At 60.7% G+C, this 16,557-nt stretch overlaps 1 protein-coding gene across 5 annotated transcripts in view; it reads left to right on the top strand.

Moving 5' to 3' along the window:
- EFR3B (EFR3 homolog B) overlaps nucleotides 1-16,557 on the top strand; it is a 67,093-nt gene that overhangs the window by 12,312 nt on the left and 38,224 nt on the right. For 3 of the 5 annotated variants that reach the window (XR_008465742.1, XM_054197117.1, XM_054197118.1), the window contains exons 3-4: nucleotides 14,736-14,812; nucleotides 16,016-16,143. Coding sequence is in view for 4 of the 5 variants with exons in the window: in XM_054197117.1 (XP_054053092.1) it covers nucleotides 14,736-14,812; nucleotides 16,016-16,143 (205 nt within the window). In the remaining variant the exon portion in view is untranslated. Of the gene's footprint in view, nucleotides 1-1,560; nucleotides 1,652-6,720; nucleotides 6,777-14,735; nucleotides 14,813-16,015; nucleotides 16,144-16,557 lie in introns of those variants that run through there. The other 2 variants (XM_054197119.1, XM_054197120.1) reach the window with 2 other exon arrangements.

The following is a 16,557-nucleotide window of genomic DNA, read 5'->3' on the forward strand; positions in this document are numbered from 1 at the left end:
GCCTCCTCGGCCACCTGGGCACACTGCTGGCTCATACTCAGCCGTTGTTGACCAACACCCCCAGGTCCTTTTCCGCCGGGCAGCTCTCCAGCCACTCTGCCCCAGGCCTGATTTGGGATGTGGGGCAAAACCAGGGCAGGGTGCCCCATGGGGTGCAGGGGGGTGTCCTGGGGAGGTGGGTGCTGTGGGATGTGCAGGGTGGGCACAGCATGGGGTGGGATGTGGGTCGGGATGAGGATCAGGATGCGAGTTGGGATGCAGCGATGGTCCATGGGGCGGGATGTGGGTCGGGATGCAGTGGTCGTTGTCTGTGGGGCGAGATGCAGCATTGGTCCATGGGTTGGGATGCGGGTTGGGATGCAGGTTGGGATGTGGATTGGCATGCAGCGGTGGTCCGTGGGTTGGGATGCGGTGGTGGTCCGTGGATCAGGATGCAGGGCAGGATGCAGCAGTGGTCTGTGGGGTGGAATGCGGATTGGGATGTGGATTAGGATGCAGCAGTGGCCTGTGAGTCAGGATGCGGTGGTGGTCCGTGGGTTGGGATGTGGGGCGGGTTGCCGTGGTGGTCCACGGGGTGGTATGCAGCGGTGGTCCATGGGTCGGGATGCAGCGCTGGTCTGTGGGGTAGGATGTGCAGCGGGATGCGGTGGTGGTCCGTGGGTGGGGATGTGGAGTGGGGTGTGGTGGTGGTCTGTGGGTTGGGATGTGTGTTGGATTGCAGCAGTGGTCTGTGGGTTGGGATGCAGCAGTGGTCCATGGGGTGGGACACAGTGGTGGTCCATGGGGTGGGATGTGGCGGTGGTCCATGCGTCGGGAGGTGGTGGTTGTCCGTGGGGTGGGATGCAGTGGTGGTCTGTGGGTCAGGATGTGGAGTGGGATGTGGTGGTGGTCTGTGTGTTGGGATGCAGCAGTGGTCCGTGGGGTGGGATGCAGTGGTGGTCTGTGGGTCAGGATGTGGAGTGGGATGTGGTGGTGGTCTGTGTGTTGGGATGCAGCAGTGGTCCGTGGGGTGGGATGCAGCGGTGGTCTGTGGGTCAGGATGTGGAGTGGGATGTGGTGGTGGTCTGTGGGTTGGGATGCAGCAGTGGTCCATGGGGTGGGACGCAGTGGTGGTCCATGGGGTGGGATGTGGTGGTGGTCTGTGGGTTGGGATGCAGCAGTGGTCCGTGGGGCAGGGTGCAGCGGTGGTCCATGGGTTGGGATGCGGCGGCGGTGGTCCGTGAATCAGGACGTGGGTCGGGATGTGGCAGTGGTCCGTGGGGCGGGATGCAGCAGTGGTTCATGGGGTGGGATGTAAAGCGGGATGCGGCGGTGGTCCGTGGCTCGGGAGGCGGTGGTTGTCCGTGGGGCGGGATGCAGCGGTGGTCTGCGGGGCGGGATGCGGGGCGGGAGGCAGCGCTGGTCCGTGGGTCTGGACGCAGCGCAGGCCGAGGGGACGCGGGGTTGTCCCCGCCGTTCCGGGCCGTGCCGCGGGCGGGCGCTGCGGCCGTGCCGGCGGGAGGAGCCGCCGCTGCGGTGCCGCCCCCCCCTTCCCCCGGTGCCGCCCCCGGCCGGCGCCGCTCGGTGGGGCAGAGCCGGGCCGGGCACCGCCGCCTGCAGCCGAGCCGGGCCGGGCCGGGCCACGCCGGGGCGGCGGAGGCGGCCATGTACGGTGAGTGCCCGCGGCGGGGGGCGGACGGCGGAGCTGCGGGCCTGGGCCGGTACCGCGGCCGTGCCCCCGCTTCCCGGGGCAGGGCTGGGGCTCACCCCTTCCAGGGGCGGGGGGACCGTGTTCTTTGTAGGGCTGTGCACCCCCCATTTACCGGGGGGGTGACCCCTCTTTGGGGTGGGGGCGGACCTCTAGTCTATATAGAGCCGTGCACCCCCCGTTTACCGGGGGGACGACTCCTCTTTGGGAGGGACAGACAACTCTCTCCTATATAGAGCTGTGCACCCCCTATTTACTGGGGGGGACACCCCACTTTGCGGGGGACAGATACCTCTATCCTTTATAGAGCTGTGCACCCCCCATTTACTGGGGGGGGACCCCTCTTTGGGGGGGACAGACACCTCTATCCTTTATAGAGCTGTGCACCCCCCATTTACTGGGGGGACGACCCCTCTTTGGGGAGGACAGACACCTCTCTCCTATATAGAGCTCTGCACCCCCTATTTACTGGGGGGACACCCCACTTTGCGGGGGACAGATACCTCTATCCTTTATAGAGCTGTGCACCCCCCATTTACTGGGGGGGGACCCCTCTTTGGGGGGGACAGATACCTCTATCCTTTATAGAGCTGTGCACCCCCCATTTACCGGGGGGTGACCCCTCTTTGGGGTGGAGGGTGGAGCTCTAGTCTATATAGAGCTGTGCACACACCATTTATTGGGGGGTGACCCCTCTTTGGGGGGGACAGACACCTCTCTCCTATATAGAGCTCTGCACCCCCCATTAACCGAGGGGGGTGACCCCTGTTTGGGGTTGAGGGGACCTTGGTCTTCTGCAGGGCAGTGCACCCCCTAAGTTGTTGGGGGGGGACAACTTTGGTTCTATATAGAGCTGTGCATCTCCCTAGTTACGGGGGTGACCCCTCTTTGGGTTGGGGGGGGGACACCTTGGTCCTCTATAGAGCTGTGCATCTCCCCCATTACTGGTGGGTGACCCCTCTTTGGGTTGGGGGGGGACACCTTGGTCCTATACGCAGCTGTGCATCCCCCCATTTTCTGGATAGTGTCCCCTCTTTGGGGCTGGGACACACACTGTGGTCCCATAAAGGGCTGCAAATGCCCCCTCTGTCCGCTGGGGACATTGCCCCCTTCCTGGGGGACCACGGTCTGTTAACTGCCCCCCACCCCTCCCAGCGTTCCTGGGGGTTTCGGGGGTCACCTGCTCCCCGGGGCTGGGAGGACCTTGCTCCTCTATAGGCCAATGACCCCTATATTGTGGGGGGATCACCCAGTCCCTGGGGTGGGGATGCCTTGGGTGTTGGATAGGGCTCATCAGCCCCACGCGGTTACTTGGGGGTGTGGGAGGGTGTGAAGTGTCACCCTCCCCCCCAGGATCAAGGGGGATCTTCGCTGTATATATGCCCCCCCCACCCGGCGAAACTGGGGAGCCACCTGGTCCCTGGCATAGGGGCAGACCCATATGGGCCTGTGCACCCCGTGGGGTTTGGGGGATTGCGCCCCCCCCCCCTCCTCTGTTGACCCCCATGCTGTGACCCCTCTGTGCAGGGCGGGCGTATGGGGTCCGTCGCCCCCAGGGTGATGCTGCGTTGGTATTGGGGAGCAGCTGGCGGAGCAGCTGGCCGCCCCCCCGCCCGGGGCAGCGGGCGCGCTAAGCCGCTGGGAGCTTTTGGGAAAAGGGCTGGGGGGTGACCGGGTGGCTCTTAAATCCTCCCTGCCCGCTGCCCGAGCATCCCTCCCGGGGGCTGGCACCGCAGGGCGAGCGCTGCGCAGGAGGGAGCCCTTGACCACTTGTCCTTCCCGGGGGCTTGTAGCCCACCCCGAGGGCTGCGGGGCGGCCCCCTCTCTTCCAGGTGCCGGGGGTGAGTGGACGGCGGGATGTGGCAGGAGGGAGATGGGTGGGCAGGATGCCGGTGTGTCGTCATCGTGCCCCTGCTCCGGGTGGTGGGGTGCTCGTTTTGGGGTCAGTGGGGTGCACGCAGACGGGAGACGCGTTGGGATGCAGCACCTGCGGGGGAAGGAGGGCAGCCGGTGGGTTTGGGGAGCGGGTTTCTCCCCCACAGGGCTGGGGGGAGGGGAAACCGAGGCAGGACGCGCGGGTTCCGTTCCTCTCCTCTCCTCTCCTCTCCTCTCCTCTCCTCGTCACGGTGCTGACTCCTCCGTGGCCTCCGTTGAGTCATTCAGGTCTTCCAGCTGGTATTTTTCCACCCGCAAAACGGAGGGGGATGCTTCCCTCCCCTCCTGGGCTGTGGCAGCCTGCGGTGATGGCTGCTGCGTGCCCCGGGGGACGCGGCCCCCCTGCACCCCCCCAACACCGGGGTTCCCTGTCCCCTGCTGCCCACAGGACCCGTCAGTCCGGCGTGGGATGGCAGCGATGCTCCCGTAGCGGGACAGCTGTCCCCGATACCCAAATGCCACCCGGTGCCCTTTCCACCCGAGCCCCTCCTCACCCCCCCCCGCTCAGGGCTTTTGCATCCGCGCTGGGGCTTGGGCTGGTTTTTGGGGAGTTTTCTTTTGGCAACCTGCGCTGCTGGCGAGCAGGAATTTGCAGGGAGCTGTTGGCGTCATCCGAGGAAATTTGCAGCAGCCTGGAGCACCCAATAATCCTCTCCGCCGGGGAACCGCGGGGGACCCCGGCCCCGCTGCAAACCTGGGGCAGAGCTGAGCTGTGGGTCCCCGAGGGCCCCGCCAGCCCTCCCCGTGTCACTTTAATGATGTGGCCCGAGGGGTGTGACACGCTCCAGGTGTCCCCTGCGATCCTGGCTGGGTGGCCAGCCTGTCCTGCCCGCGATGGCGATGCCACACGGGGCCACAGCTCCGCTTACCCGCAGTGCAACACCTCTGCTGGCATTTTGGGGAAGCCCCCCCGCTCCCAAATACTCCGCTTTTCCTTAGGGTAGGGAAGGGCAGAGCATCTCTGGGGACCTGAATGTGACTTTGAGGACAAAAAGCCAGGCTGGTCCATCCCTTCCCCAGTAGCGCTCGGGGCCGGGCATTGCTGCGGCTCGTGGTCCTGGAAAGCATCCAGGAGCTGGAAAGCTCTGTGGGATACTTCGGATGAAAGGTGCATTAGGAATGCACAGGATTATTGGTATCTTTTTAATCTCTCTTTTAACTCTCTCTCGGCCCGGGGGAAGGATTAAATGGCTGTCTCGGGATGGTTTTTCTTTTTTCTCCGTGGACAGGACAAAAGGGTGCAAGACACTTGGTGTCTCCGTCTTGGTGGCAGCTCAGCATCCTGAGCCAGGCTTGGGAATTATCTGGTCCATGATGGATTTCGCACCGCAGGAGCTGGGGTGCTGCTAATAGCCTTTGGCTGGTGAGAGACCACGGTTGCCCCACGCTGAGGGGCTGCGGGGTGGCCGTGGCGGCAGGAGAAGCCCAATGCTTTGTGTCCCCAGCCGCGGGCAACCTTCCCGCTCGGCTGCCGTCTCCAGGAGGCAAGGCTTTCATTCCGAAATATGTGCAAACGGCAGAGCCGGCTCCTTGGGCTGAAAACACTCCGGGAACGGGGGCTGTGGGGGGAGCAGAGCGGGGAGCAAGGGAGCTGCGGAGCTGGGATGGCGTTACCACTTCCATGGGGCGCTGCGAGTCGTCCCCCCCCAAGACTTTTGCCAGTCCGGCAGCAGCGAGCCCTGGGGAGCCGTATCCCGACCGTCCGGCTCATGGCAGTTTGTTTCCTCCACGTTCCCTCGCTTTGCTTTCTGCTCGCCCGCACGAGCTGTCTCCTCCCACGCCAGCCAAGCTGCAAATAGAGAAGGTTCCCTTTTTTTTTCATTTTTTTTAAAATTTTTTTTTTTTTTTTTTTTTCCCCCCCAGCAGCAAGGGAAATGAGGTTTTTTTTCGGCTACCCGGGGAGGAGGCGTTTGGCGGTGGCGGGTGCCAGCAAGGTCCCCGCGAGCCGTCTGGGGCTGCTGGCGTGCCACTGAGTCACAGCCAGCAGCCGCACGAGCCGAGGGGTTTTGGTTTTTTTTTGCGCTAAATAAATAGCGCTGGGTGGGACTGGATGGCTCCGCGGGGGAATGTGAAATGCAATTCAGCTTTTTCGGAGTGGGGGGGGATTTTATTTTTTTTTTTTTTTTTGGCTTCCCCCCCTGCCCCCCCCCCCCCCCCCCCCCCCCCACTCCTTCTCTGCTTTTTAACTAAATGATCTGCAAAAATCAATTCAGTGCGCTTGGAGGAAAAGGGGCTGGTTGGGGGGGGGCGTTTCGGAGCCACCCGGCCGTAGTTCTCCCGGCGTTTGCGTTAAACCTCGATGGCTGTGGCCGAGGCCAGGGCTTTTTTTCCCCGGTGCATTTCCAGGTGGCATTGCCACGTCCCAGCAGGATTTGACCCCTGCAGTGAAGATGGGGACTCCTCTGCCTGGGGGGGATTGTGCCGGGGCAGGAGCTGGCATTGCTCACCTCCAACCTCATCCAGCCCCGTGGCTTAAGGGCTTTGGTAATCACTTGCCCAGTCGATTAACTGCACAAAAAAAATGCCCTTCCAAGGGATGCTCCGCTCCCGGCTGAGCCTTTTGCAGCGCTGTAGCTCCGTGGCGGGTCGCTCTGCCGTGGGGATCGGGGTTGTTCCCCCTCCGCGGGGGCTGCCAACACCCAGAAAGGCTGGAGAAAAAGCCTGGCCGTGGCCGGCCCCATCCCGTTTCTCTGTCAATGAGGGTGTTGGGTCACATTTGCTGCCAAAACCGAAGTGGCTGTGGGCTCTGAGGTAGCGTATCTCCGGGAAATAGAAACCCGCAGAAACGCGTGTGGTCAGCATCTCACAAAGTTCCTTCTTGTGTGTGTTTTTTTTTGTTTTTTTTTTTTGTTGAACACGCAAAACAGGGCGGGGGGTTTGCATAGTGTGGGTTTTTTCTCGAAAAACCTTTCGGACTCGCAAGCCTTCCTGTGTCCGTGGCCCTTCTGTCGCACCCGGCTCGGCGCTGCGTGGGGCAAGGCCCTGCAGAACGAACCTGGCTCTTAATTAAGCCGTTTTTGGAGGCCGGTCCTGATGCTGGGTGGATCTTCATCCTCCATCATCAGCTTCCCCACCTACGTGGTCCGGACCAGATGCGCCACATCCACGCGACACCTGGCGAACGTCTCGCATCCAAGAGCCGCGGCGAGTTTAAGTGAATTTCCTTCTATTTAAGCTCTTTCCTCCCCCCGCCACCCCCCCAGCTTTCCCTCTGCCATGTGTCGTTTAATGAAACCAGGCACCCATTAAGGCGCTTAACTCCCCTTCTCCTCCCCTGGCATCGGCGCTGCCAGGTACGTAACGCAAACCTCCCGGCGCGCAGCTCTGCCCGCTGGTTCCCCCCCCCACCCCGGCCCCGGCGCGCGAAAGGGCTGCTGTGGTCTAATCACCGAGTCTAATCACCGCTGGGAAATATTAATTAATCTGGCCGCTTGTTGAAGCTCGGCGCGCGCACGCCACGGTGTCGGAGCGGCAGGCTCGGCCGGGTGGTGAAGTGGGAATAACGGAGGGGCGGATGGTGTAAGCTGGCAGCGGGGCCGATTTACGTCCCGCCGCTCACCGAGGAGGTGTTAAAGCTGGATTCGATGCCTGGAGCTGTCGGAATTTGGTGGGGGTGGTGGGGGGGAGATGGGGAGGGAGCGCGTTTGGGCAAACCCAGGTGGGATTCAGAGGTGCCGGCACCAGCGTGGGTTCGGGTTCTGGAGCAGATCACATTTGGGGGGGTCCCTGCATGGGCTGGGGGGGAACCCCGGCATGTTTTGGCCAACCCCCCCCCCCCCACCCCCCCCGGTTGCGGTGTCTGCCCCGGCGGCGTTGGTGGAAGCAAGGCGGGAGCGCGGCGCGTGGAGTGGTGCCAGGGGGAAGCTGCGAATTTAATTGCTGAGCTAAAAGGCTCCGCGCCGATGGCTCCGAGCGACGTCTGGGAGAGCGTTTTTCCCTCCCCGGCATGCTCCCGTCCGTCCCGCTCAGCCACGGGAGAAACACGTCCTGGCAGCCGCAGCCTTGGCTCGCCCGTCCCCGGCGGCTCGGCTCTTCCTCCACTGTCGCTGTCTCCAAATATTTCGCCATCCCTTCGTCGAGAGACGCGGCTCTGTGTGATGGGCGCTGGCTTGCGCTGCCCTGGGAGGTTTGGGTCTTCGGCAGCATCCCCAAAAACGTCTCTGCTCGCAGCTGAGCCGGCAGCTTTTATAACACCCCCCCTTTGCAGATGCTGACTCTTAAGCCAAGGACACTTGGACAAGTGGCGATTTAACGAGCGGGGAAGGGAACAAGCCGCGGCCACGCAGCCCGAACCGTTCAGGAAGGTCAGGAATTATCGGCTAACATCAGGACATTGCTCCAAATTCGGCTTCGGGCCCCTTCCCCAGCTCTGCCTCCCCCATTAAAGGTGGTGGAGGATTAATGCAGCCCCCCCCCCACCCCCCCGAGGTCTTTCCCTCTTTTCGTAGCTGCTCTTTTCCAACAGCTTTTCTTTGCACTGGGAAGATCGGAACTGCTCGACCCACTCCCCTCCCAGCTTGGGGGCCTGATGCTGTCCCCCCACCCTGCACCCTACTGTCCTTGCCCTGTTCCCGGCACGGCACACAGCGAGGAGGGCATCGGGCCATGGTTTTAATCGGTGCCCGGTGTGTTTGGCTCCCTTAAACACGATTAAAAAGAGATTTACTGGCTTGCTTTACAGCTCTGATTTACATCGGGAGCTGCCCTGGCTCTGGGGGGGGGCGCGGAGGCAAATGCAGGCTGGCTGGCACAGAAGCTGGCTTTTTAATGTAGGTTTTCCTGCCTTTTAAATTGGTGGCAGAAGCTCGGAGGAGCACCTGAGCGAGCCTTTGCCTCGGGGGAGCTCCCAGCCGCGCTTATGGCTCCGGGCTTTCCCCTGGGAATGGCTTTCGGGGAGGATGGGGATGTGCAAGCGATGCCCTCCATCTCTCTCGGTGCCCGCCGTCCCTCGCAGCGCTGAGTCCGTCCCTCCCCTCTGCCAGCATTGCTCCTTTCTTGCCTTCCATGGTGTTTATTTCCCTCTTCCCATGGGCTCCTTGCTCCATCCCTCTGCCCGCCCCAGGGTGGATGGAAAATAAACAGGACTAACGCATCCCTGGGCCAACTTGGATATTGCTCAGTGACATTTCTAACGTGGAGCAGGGAGATTTTTGTCCTTTTCCCTCAGGCAGGCTCCCCCGCCGGGGGCTGAGGGAGTCGGGTATGAAGGAGACTCCCGTGTTGGGCTGCGTAAGCGGGATTTTTGCTAAGCAGATTAGGGAAAGGTCTCTGGTTCGGTGCGGGACTCGAGGGAAGACAACGCTGGGCTGGTGGTACATCCCCTACCTTCAGGCTGGTGATTTAGCTTGGCGTTAAGAGAGCGACCTTCATGGGATATTAGGTTTAATGGAAGGATTTTGCGTGATTTAATTAAGATTTATTTACAATCAGTGGGAGTGCCCTTACTAAGTAAATTCTGGGCCTCAAATAATATGGCCATAAGGTTTTCCAGCCGTGCTTATTGCCAGGATCCTATTAAAATGGGGAGAGGGAATCCCAGAATCCCAGACCGGCAGGGGTCGGAAGGGCCCTCTGGAGATCATCCCGTCCAACCCCCGGCCAGAGCAGGGTCACCCAGAGCAGGTGGCACAGGAACGCGTCCAGGCGGGGTTGGAATGTCTCCAGAGACGGAGACTCCCCCACCTCTCGGGGCAGCCTGTGCCAGGGCTCTGCCACCCTCACAGCAAAGAAGTTCCTCCTCATGTTGAGATGGAACTTCCCATGGTCAAGTTTGTGCCCGTTACCCCTTGTCCTGTCCCCGGGCACCACTGAGAAGAGCCTGGCCCCATCCTCCTGACACCCCCCCTTTCAGTATTTACAAGCGTTGATAAGGTCCCCCCTCAGCCGTCTTTTTTCCAGACTGAAGAGACCCAAATCCCTCAGCCTTTCCTCATCAGAGAGATGTTCCAGTCCCCTCAGCATCTCGATAGCCCTTTGCTGTCCCCTCCCCAGCAGTTCCCTGTCCTTCTGGACCCGGGGAGCCCAGAACTGGCCCCAGTGCTCCAGCTGTGGCCTCCCCAGGGCAGAGCAGAGGGGGAGGATGACCTCCCTCCACCTGCTGGCCACACTCTTCTTGATGCCCCCCAGGATGCCATTGGCCTTCTTGGCCACGAGGGTACATTGCTGGCCCATGGGCATCCTGTTGTCCCCCAGGACTCCCAGGTCTCTTTCCACTGAGCTGCTGTCTCTGGATGAAGGGGATTAATGGGGAAAGGCTGACGGTCCGAGCACGACTGGGACAGTGCGTGGCCCCTTCGGGAGGTGAGCTGGGCCTGTGTCCTGTTCTCAGCTGGCCATAATCCATCCCCAAAACCCCAGTTTCATCTGGTACCGGCGAATCCCACTCCTGGTAAAAATGTGTGATGAGTTTATCCAGGAGCCTCGGGGCTCGTGCCGGCGTTGGAGCGGTGGAGTGGGGGTTATGCCAGTGAGCCACGGTCTCTGGGGCTGAAAGGCTGTAATTATCCCCAATTAGATCGCCTTTCTCGGAGCTGAGCTATGGAAGCAAAAGGCCCTTTTGGCTCGCTTTGCCCCCCGGCAAGAGCGCGGATGTGAGCTGCTGCGGGTGAGGAGCCCCGTAAATGCCACTGGGGTGGCCCAGGCAGGCGCAAGACGGAGGTGACACACAGAGGTGACACACATATGGTGGGTAGCTGTGGGGGCTGATGCTGCTCCTGTGTTTCCCACCTTATTCCCTCCACAGGGAGAGGGTGGAGTCCCCTTTCTCCGTGCCTCGATTTCCCCGATCTTTAAGAAAACCCCTGCCCCCGTTTCCCACAGCGGGCTGCCAGCAGGAGGAGAGCGTGACGCTCCGCGCGGGTCCGTCCGCATCCCTGGATGCTGTTTCGGGGTCAGCTCTGTCCCGCTGAGCCTCCCCCCGCCCTTATCAGCGCTGCCCGCCGCTGTATGGACCGACTGGCAGAGCTTTTGGCTCGAGGCACCTTGAAAAACCCTCCCGTTCCCCCCCGAAATGCCCAGCTCCCCGATCGCCCCCGCGTACCAATGCCGGCAGAGCCAAGCCAGCTCCGTTCCCAGCTGCCATCGGAGCCGCCTGGGTGACTCAGCAGCCGTGCTGAAAGCTTCCCTTATTTATTTAAACGGCTGCTCCCGCTCGGCTGAGCATCTCCCGCAGCGATGCTGCCGCCGGGCCGGCTCCGGCTGCCGCTCGGCGAGGAGGAGAGTGATACCCGGTACCCCGAACCCCCCGCTTCGCTCCGAACGCCATGGCTTTGACTACCTGGGCTATCGGCCCCGCGCTGCGGCTCTGTGCCGCCGGCCCTGCCTGCTCCTGGGAGATGCTGCACGTGGCCGGAGCAGGTACCTTCTCCCGGCTTTGCTTTTCCCCAGGGTGCTGGGGTGGGATGTCCTGGGAGGGGGGCAAGGCTACTGGTGACCTTCAGGGTCGTTTTTTTCTCATTTTTTTAAAGACTTTTGCCAGCCTGGGATGGAGGAATTCATTGCGGCCGCGGGGATTTGTCCTCACGGAGGGGGGATGCTGCCGGTCGGCGGGGCTGGTGCAAGGGCACAAGGGGCGCGGGGTCAATGTGGTGGGCGCTAAAGGAAACTGGTCTCTAGAAGAAGAAATGTCTGTCTGAGACCCTGGCTGGGGGGGTTGTCACCAGCCCCAGCGTTAGGGTTTGGGGCTGTGAGGGTCTGGGGGGGTCCCATATAGACCAAGCACAGGGCTGATTTCAGCCCCGGCATCAGGACCAGGCTTGGGTTTGTTGCTCTCTGGAGCAATCTATTTTATTTCCTGGGGGGGTGGGAATAAAATAAGGGAAAATCATCTTCTTTCTTCAAGGTCTGTGTCATTTTTACTTCGCTTTTTTAAGGGTTTATGGTCTCCCCGTCTGTGCCTCTGCATGAGCAAATCCCAGAGCAGGCAGGGGCTTGGGGAAGGAAAGTTTCTCTTGGTTTCATGCAAGCGGAGTAAGCGAGACCCGGCCGGTGCCCTGCCGCGGGGGGGCTCAGCCCTCTTACTAGACATCAGAGAGTCTCATCTGGCGGCGCTGCTCTGTAGGACGCCCTGTTATGGTGGGATCCCGCCCTGACGTGGCTTTGGGTTGAGCAACAGTCCTGCTGTCCCTGTCCTGGCTGTGTTTGTCCCCCCACACCCTGGGACCCACGGGTCACCCGCGTCCCCTCTCGTGGCGGGCAGTTCGGGTCTTCGGCTCTCTCCCACTGCTGCTTTCTTGAGGTGAGGCCTTCAAATTCTCCCTGCTTCTGGAAGAAGAGGTCGCGTTAGGTGAGCGGGAAGGCATTAGATTTAATTATGCCGTTATTATGGATGGGATCCGTGCTGTGTCTGCTCTTCAGCTTCATTCATCAAGACGAGGGTGGTAGATCGGGAACGCGCCGGGGCCCTTTGCTCCTCTCCCAGGGCTAGGAATGTGCGTTAATCCTGAAAATACCCAAAAGCCGCATTTCTGGAGGTGAGATAATTACCGAGGAGGGGGGACCTGGGTCCTCAGTTAATGGGATTCCTTACGGGGAAACTCTCCAGCTATTTTTTCGTAGCCCATGCTGAGCCGCCGGCAGGGACGGGTGGCCCGGCAAGGTGAGAAAAGTCACGCTGCCGCAGCCGTCCCGGGCGAGGGGAATTTATTAAGGGGATTCAGCAGATCGTCAGACGCTCGTTTTGTGCGAGCGGCAAACGAGAATTTATTAAGAGGCCAGATTAAAGGTACTTTGGAAAAAAGAGCAAAAATCGATGGCCGGCAGCTGAGAAGGGAGGAAGGGAGAGCAGCGGGGATGAGACTTAGAAAGAAAACATGGGATAGAAAGAAAACATGGAATAGAATGAAAACATGGGATAGAATGAAAACATGGGATAGAATGAGAACATGGGATAGAAAGAATTTATTAAGAGGCCAGATTAAAGGTACTTTGGAAAAAAGGGCAAAATCGATGGCTGTCAGCTGAGAAAGGAGGAGGGAGAGCAGCAGAGATGAGACTTAGAAACAAAATATGGGATAGAAACAAAATACGGGATAGAAACAAAATATTGGATAGTGGGAAGGTGCAGGGGGGTTTGCAGAGAGAGGTGGAAGCAGCTCTTTGCCACCGCGGTGTCGCTGGGAGTGTTGGGCTTTGAAGACCCCAAAGGGGACCCCAAAGCAGACGGCAGCTTTCAGGTGGGGTGCGGGATGCCTTTCCCCCCCCCCGTGGCACCCACCGTCGGAGGCGAGGCCGCTCGGGACGCGAGGGAGAACATTGCAGGAAGCGAGCGGTGCCAGCGCCGGGAGCTGGCGCGGGCAGGCGTGAGCTCATGCGTTCCAGCGGGAGCGGTCGCCGGTGGGAGCCTTTGTGTGTCGTGTCCCCCACCCCCCCCCCCCGCCTTTCCCCGGCTTCTGCTTCTTGGCGGCGATTGCCAAAAAGCAGCCCTGAATTACTCACGCTTCCCCGGGCTCGTGAAGGCCGGTGCTTTGGGGTGTCTGACTCCACTCTCCTCCCCGGGGTGCAGCATCCCGGTAACGCCAGGCTCCGGGGAAAAAATGCATTGTGCTGGAGCAGGGGGATCCTGGCGTGCGGAGCCCTCGGAGTGGCACCGTGTCCAGAAATCTCCTTTCCCCCCGCCGCGTTTTTTTTTTTTTTTTTGTTTGTTTGTTGTTTTTTTTTTTAAATGAACAAACTCGGCAGATACTCATCAGCGTCTCGGAGGCAGGGCAGCGCCGGTCCAGCGTTACGCAGGGCGGAGGCGCCCGCGGATGCTGAACTCCCTGCTCCCGCAGCCGTCCCCATGCTCGCGGCGCGTGGCAGCACGACGGATGCTCCAGAGCCCTCCTGGACCACTGTCCGCCCCCCAGCCGAAGACGGGGGGATCCCTGGCTGCTGTGGGGGGGGTGCCGTGGCCCTGAGAAAGAGGACGTGGCACAGGGAGAAATATCCAGGTCACAAATGATCCCTTCTTTCCTCAACTGGGATATTTTGCCTACAGGAAGGATGGGGAGGGACTCTGGAGCAGGGAGTGTAATGACAGGACACAGGGTAATGGTTTCAAACTGAAAGAGGGGAGATTGAGATGAGATATTGTGAAGAAATTCTTCAGTGTGAGGGGGGTGAGCCCCTGGCCCAGGTTGCCCAGAGAAGCTGTGGCTGCCCCATCCCTGGAGGGGTTCAAGGCCAGGTTGGCCGGGGCTTGGAGCAACCTGGGCTGGTGGGAGGTGTCCCTGCCCAGGGCAGGGGGTGGCACTGGGTGGCCTTTAAGGTCCCTTCCCACCCAAACCACTCTGGGATTCTGTGATTTGTCGGCAAGGGCTGATTGCTGGGCTGTGAGTTGGGATGAGGCTGGTGCCCGGCGTTTGCTGCGGAGATGCTGCTTGCTGAGGGGTTTTGGCTCTGGGAGAGGCTGCGCAGGGCACGGCTTGCGCGGCAGGGACAAGCTGCTGTCACGTCCGAGGTCCCTCAAAAAGAGGGGCTGGGTATGGGTGTGCGGGTGTCCCGCGAGGCACAGGTCACTCGGTGACCCCCTCGGGGCAGAGGAATGGCCGTCCGGCAGCCCAGAGGTAGGGGAGCAACCGAAGGGGGTTGGAGTTTCTCAACAGCTCAGCTTTGGAGCTGCAAACGGGAAAAAGCGTTTTTTCTTTCACAGCCGCCGTAAGATGCTCTCTCGCCTTTTCCTGTCTCGCTGTCTCTGGCAGCCTGTGCTCTCCCCGTCGCTGCTGGCCTCGCGGGGGGCACGGGGCAGGGTGTCGGTGGGATGTCCTCGGGTGAGCGGCTGGAGGATAGAGCTCTTGCTCTGAGGATCTTGTGAAACCGGGAAGCAGAGATTTAGCGGAACTTTGGATATCTCGGTCTCTGGGGGCTGCTCTCTTGGGTGAGAAAAGCAGATAACCCTGCAGTCCTACGTCAAATGGATGCTGGTCTCCCGCCAATTCCCTGCCTCGCGGCTACGGTTTTCTTCCCTTGTGGTTTTTTATTTTGGCTGCAAAACTCTGGGAGGTCATCAGCTGGGTGCCCTGTCCTCTTCCCGGGCTTCCCCCTTGAATCCAAGGCTATGTTTTCCACCAAAGGCACCTCCGGCAGGAGCTCAGGCTTTTGTCCCTGCTGACGGGCTCTGTCTCCTCTCTCCCAGGTGTGTGCGGCTGCTGCGGCGCCCTGCGGCCTCGCTACAAAAGACTCGTCGACAACATCTTCCCCGAGGACCCAGAGGTAAACGAGGCGCTGCTTCATGCCCCGAAGCTCCGGTGCTTCACACGCCAAAGCTCTGGCGGTGCTCGGGCGGCAGGGACACGGTGTCACTTGCCCAGAAATGGCTCCTGGGAGCCGGGCGATGCTTTGAACTCCATAAAACCATGCCCGGAGGGTTGGATTTTCCTTTAAAGCCTGTTTGTGAGCGGAAATACAGAAGCAGCTCCTCCAGCCGCATCCGCCTGGAGGGACAGGCTTCTTTTCCCAAAGGTGCTGGGCAGATGCCGAGGATGGATGGATGGATGGATGGATGGATAGATGGATGGGAGGATGAGGGACGTATGCCCTTCTCCTTGCAGGATAAGGAAAGCTGCTTCTAAGAGCAGGGGTCTCCTGGGGCCTCAGCCAGGCTTTCCAATAAAAAAGCTGCTTATGCTTCCAGGATGTGGGGAAGCTGAATCGGAGATGGGGGATGCCCCACCAGCTGCTCCCAGAGCATCCCAAATCCGGCTTCTTTGTCTCCTTTTTGCAGCTGAGATGCGAAGGCAGTGGAAGAGGGAGCTCCCGGCTGCGGGTAGCAGGTCTGGGATTACCCAGGGAGGTTTGGAATTTGCTCATGGAGCTGGCAGCAAAGCTGAAGAAGGGAGGAGGCTGCTGCCGAGCAGTGCGGAGAGGAGGAAGCACCGCAGTTTTCCAGGCTGTGGGGGTTTGGGGCTGGCAGCTCGTGTCATTTGGCCTCAGCAGCCTGGAGGGGTTGGTGGTCCCTGCCTGCCCCTGTCCCCCTCGGGGCTGGGGCATTGCTGGGGGCTGGCAAATGGTTCTCCTTGTATTTACAGTGTGGGGTGCTCCACGGAGGCTTGCCCTGGGGTGGTGCATCAGAGAGCCCTCAGCTGAGGCTGAATCATAGAATCATGGAATGGTTTGGGTGGGAAGGGACCTTCAAAGCCCACCCAATGCCACCCCCTGCCCCGGGCAGGGACACCTCCCACCAGCCCAGGTTGCTCCAAGCCCCGGCCAACCTGGCCTTGAACCCCTCCAGGGATGGGGCAGCCACAGCTTCTCTGGGCAACCTAATGCAATCCTCATTTGCCCTCTCTGGGATACAAGGTGTGGGGAAGGGACTGGTGTTCTCCAGGACTCTGCCAAGGTTTGCTGCAGAGCTGCTCCTGATGTTTGCCGGGTCTGGGTGCGAGGCCATGATGCCCTGCCGCTGCTCTCTTTCAGGATGGGCTGGTGAAGACCAACATGGAAAAGCTGACATTTTACGCCCTGTCTGCCCCGGAGAAGCTGGATCGCATTGGTGCCTACCTCTCCGAGCGGCTCATCCGAGATGTGAGCCGGCACCGATATGGGTAAGGGCTGGGAGGCTGTCTCAGCCACCCCAGTGATTGACGTTCGATTGATTGATTGTTATCATGGTTGATCGTTACGATGGGACACTAAATAGTAGAGGGTGCCCAAGCAAAGGGTGGGATACGTTGGGTACACAGCTCCAAGCTGTCCTGAAGCTGTGACCACGCTGCGAAGAGACCCAAACGTGTCCTGCCTCTGAAAGGGAGATGTGGGAGCACGAAGGGATGTACAAACTCCTTGTAAAGTTTCAAGGGACCAGGCTCCAGGGAGCCACGGAGTGTTTCCCTGGCATCGTGCTATCCGTGCTTGTGGAGTCTGTGTGGGTACGGTGTTTGTCCCCAGCAGCAGAACTGCCAGCATCCCTCCGGGCCATCATCAGGAGCCTGTGGCACCCTCCTGGCCTTTAAAAGCCC

This window comes from Rissa tridactyla, chromosome 3, assembly GCF_028500815.1.
Source record: "Rissa tridactyla isolate bRisTri1 chromosome 3, bRisTri1.patW.cur.20221130, whole genome shotgun sequence".
In the NCBI taxonomy this organism is placed as follows: domain Eukaryota; kingdom Metazoa; phylum Chordata; class Aves; order Charadriiformes; family Laridae; genus Rissa; species Rissa tridactyla.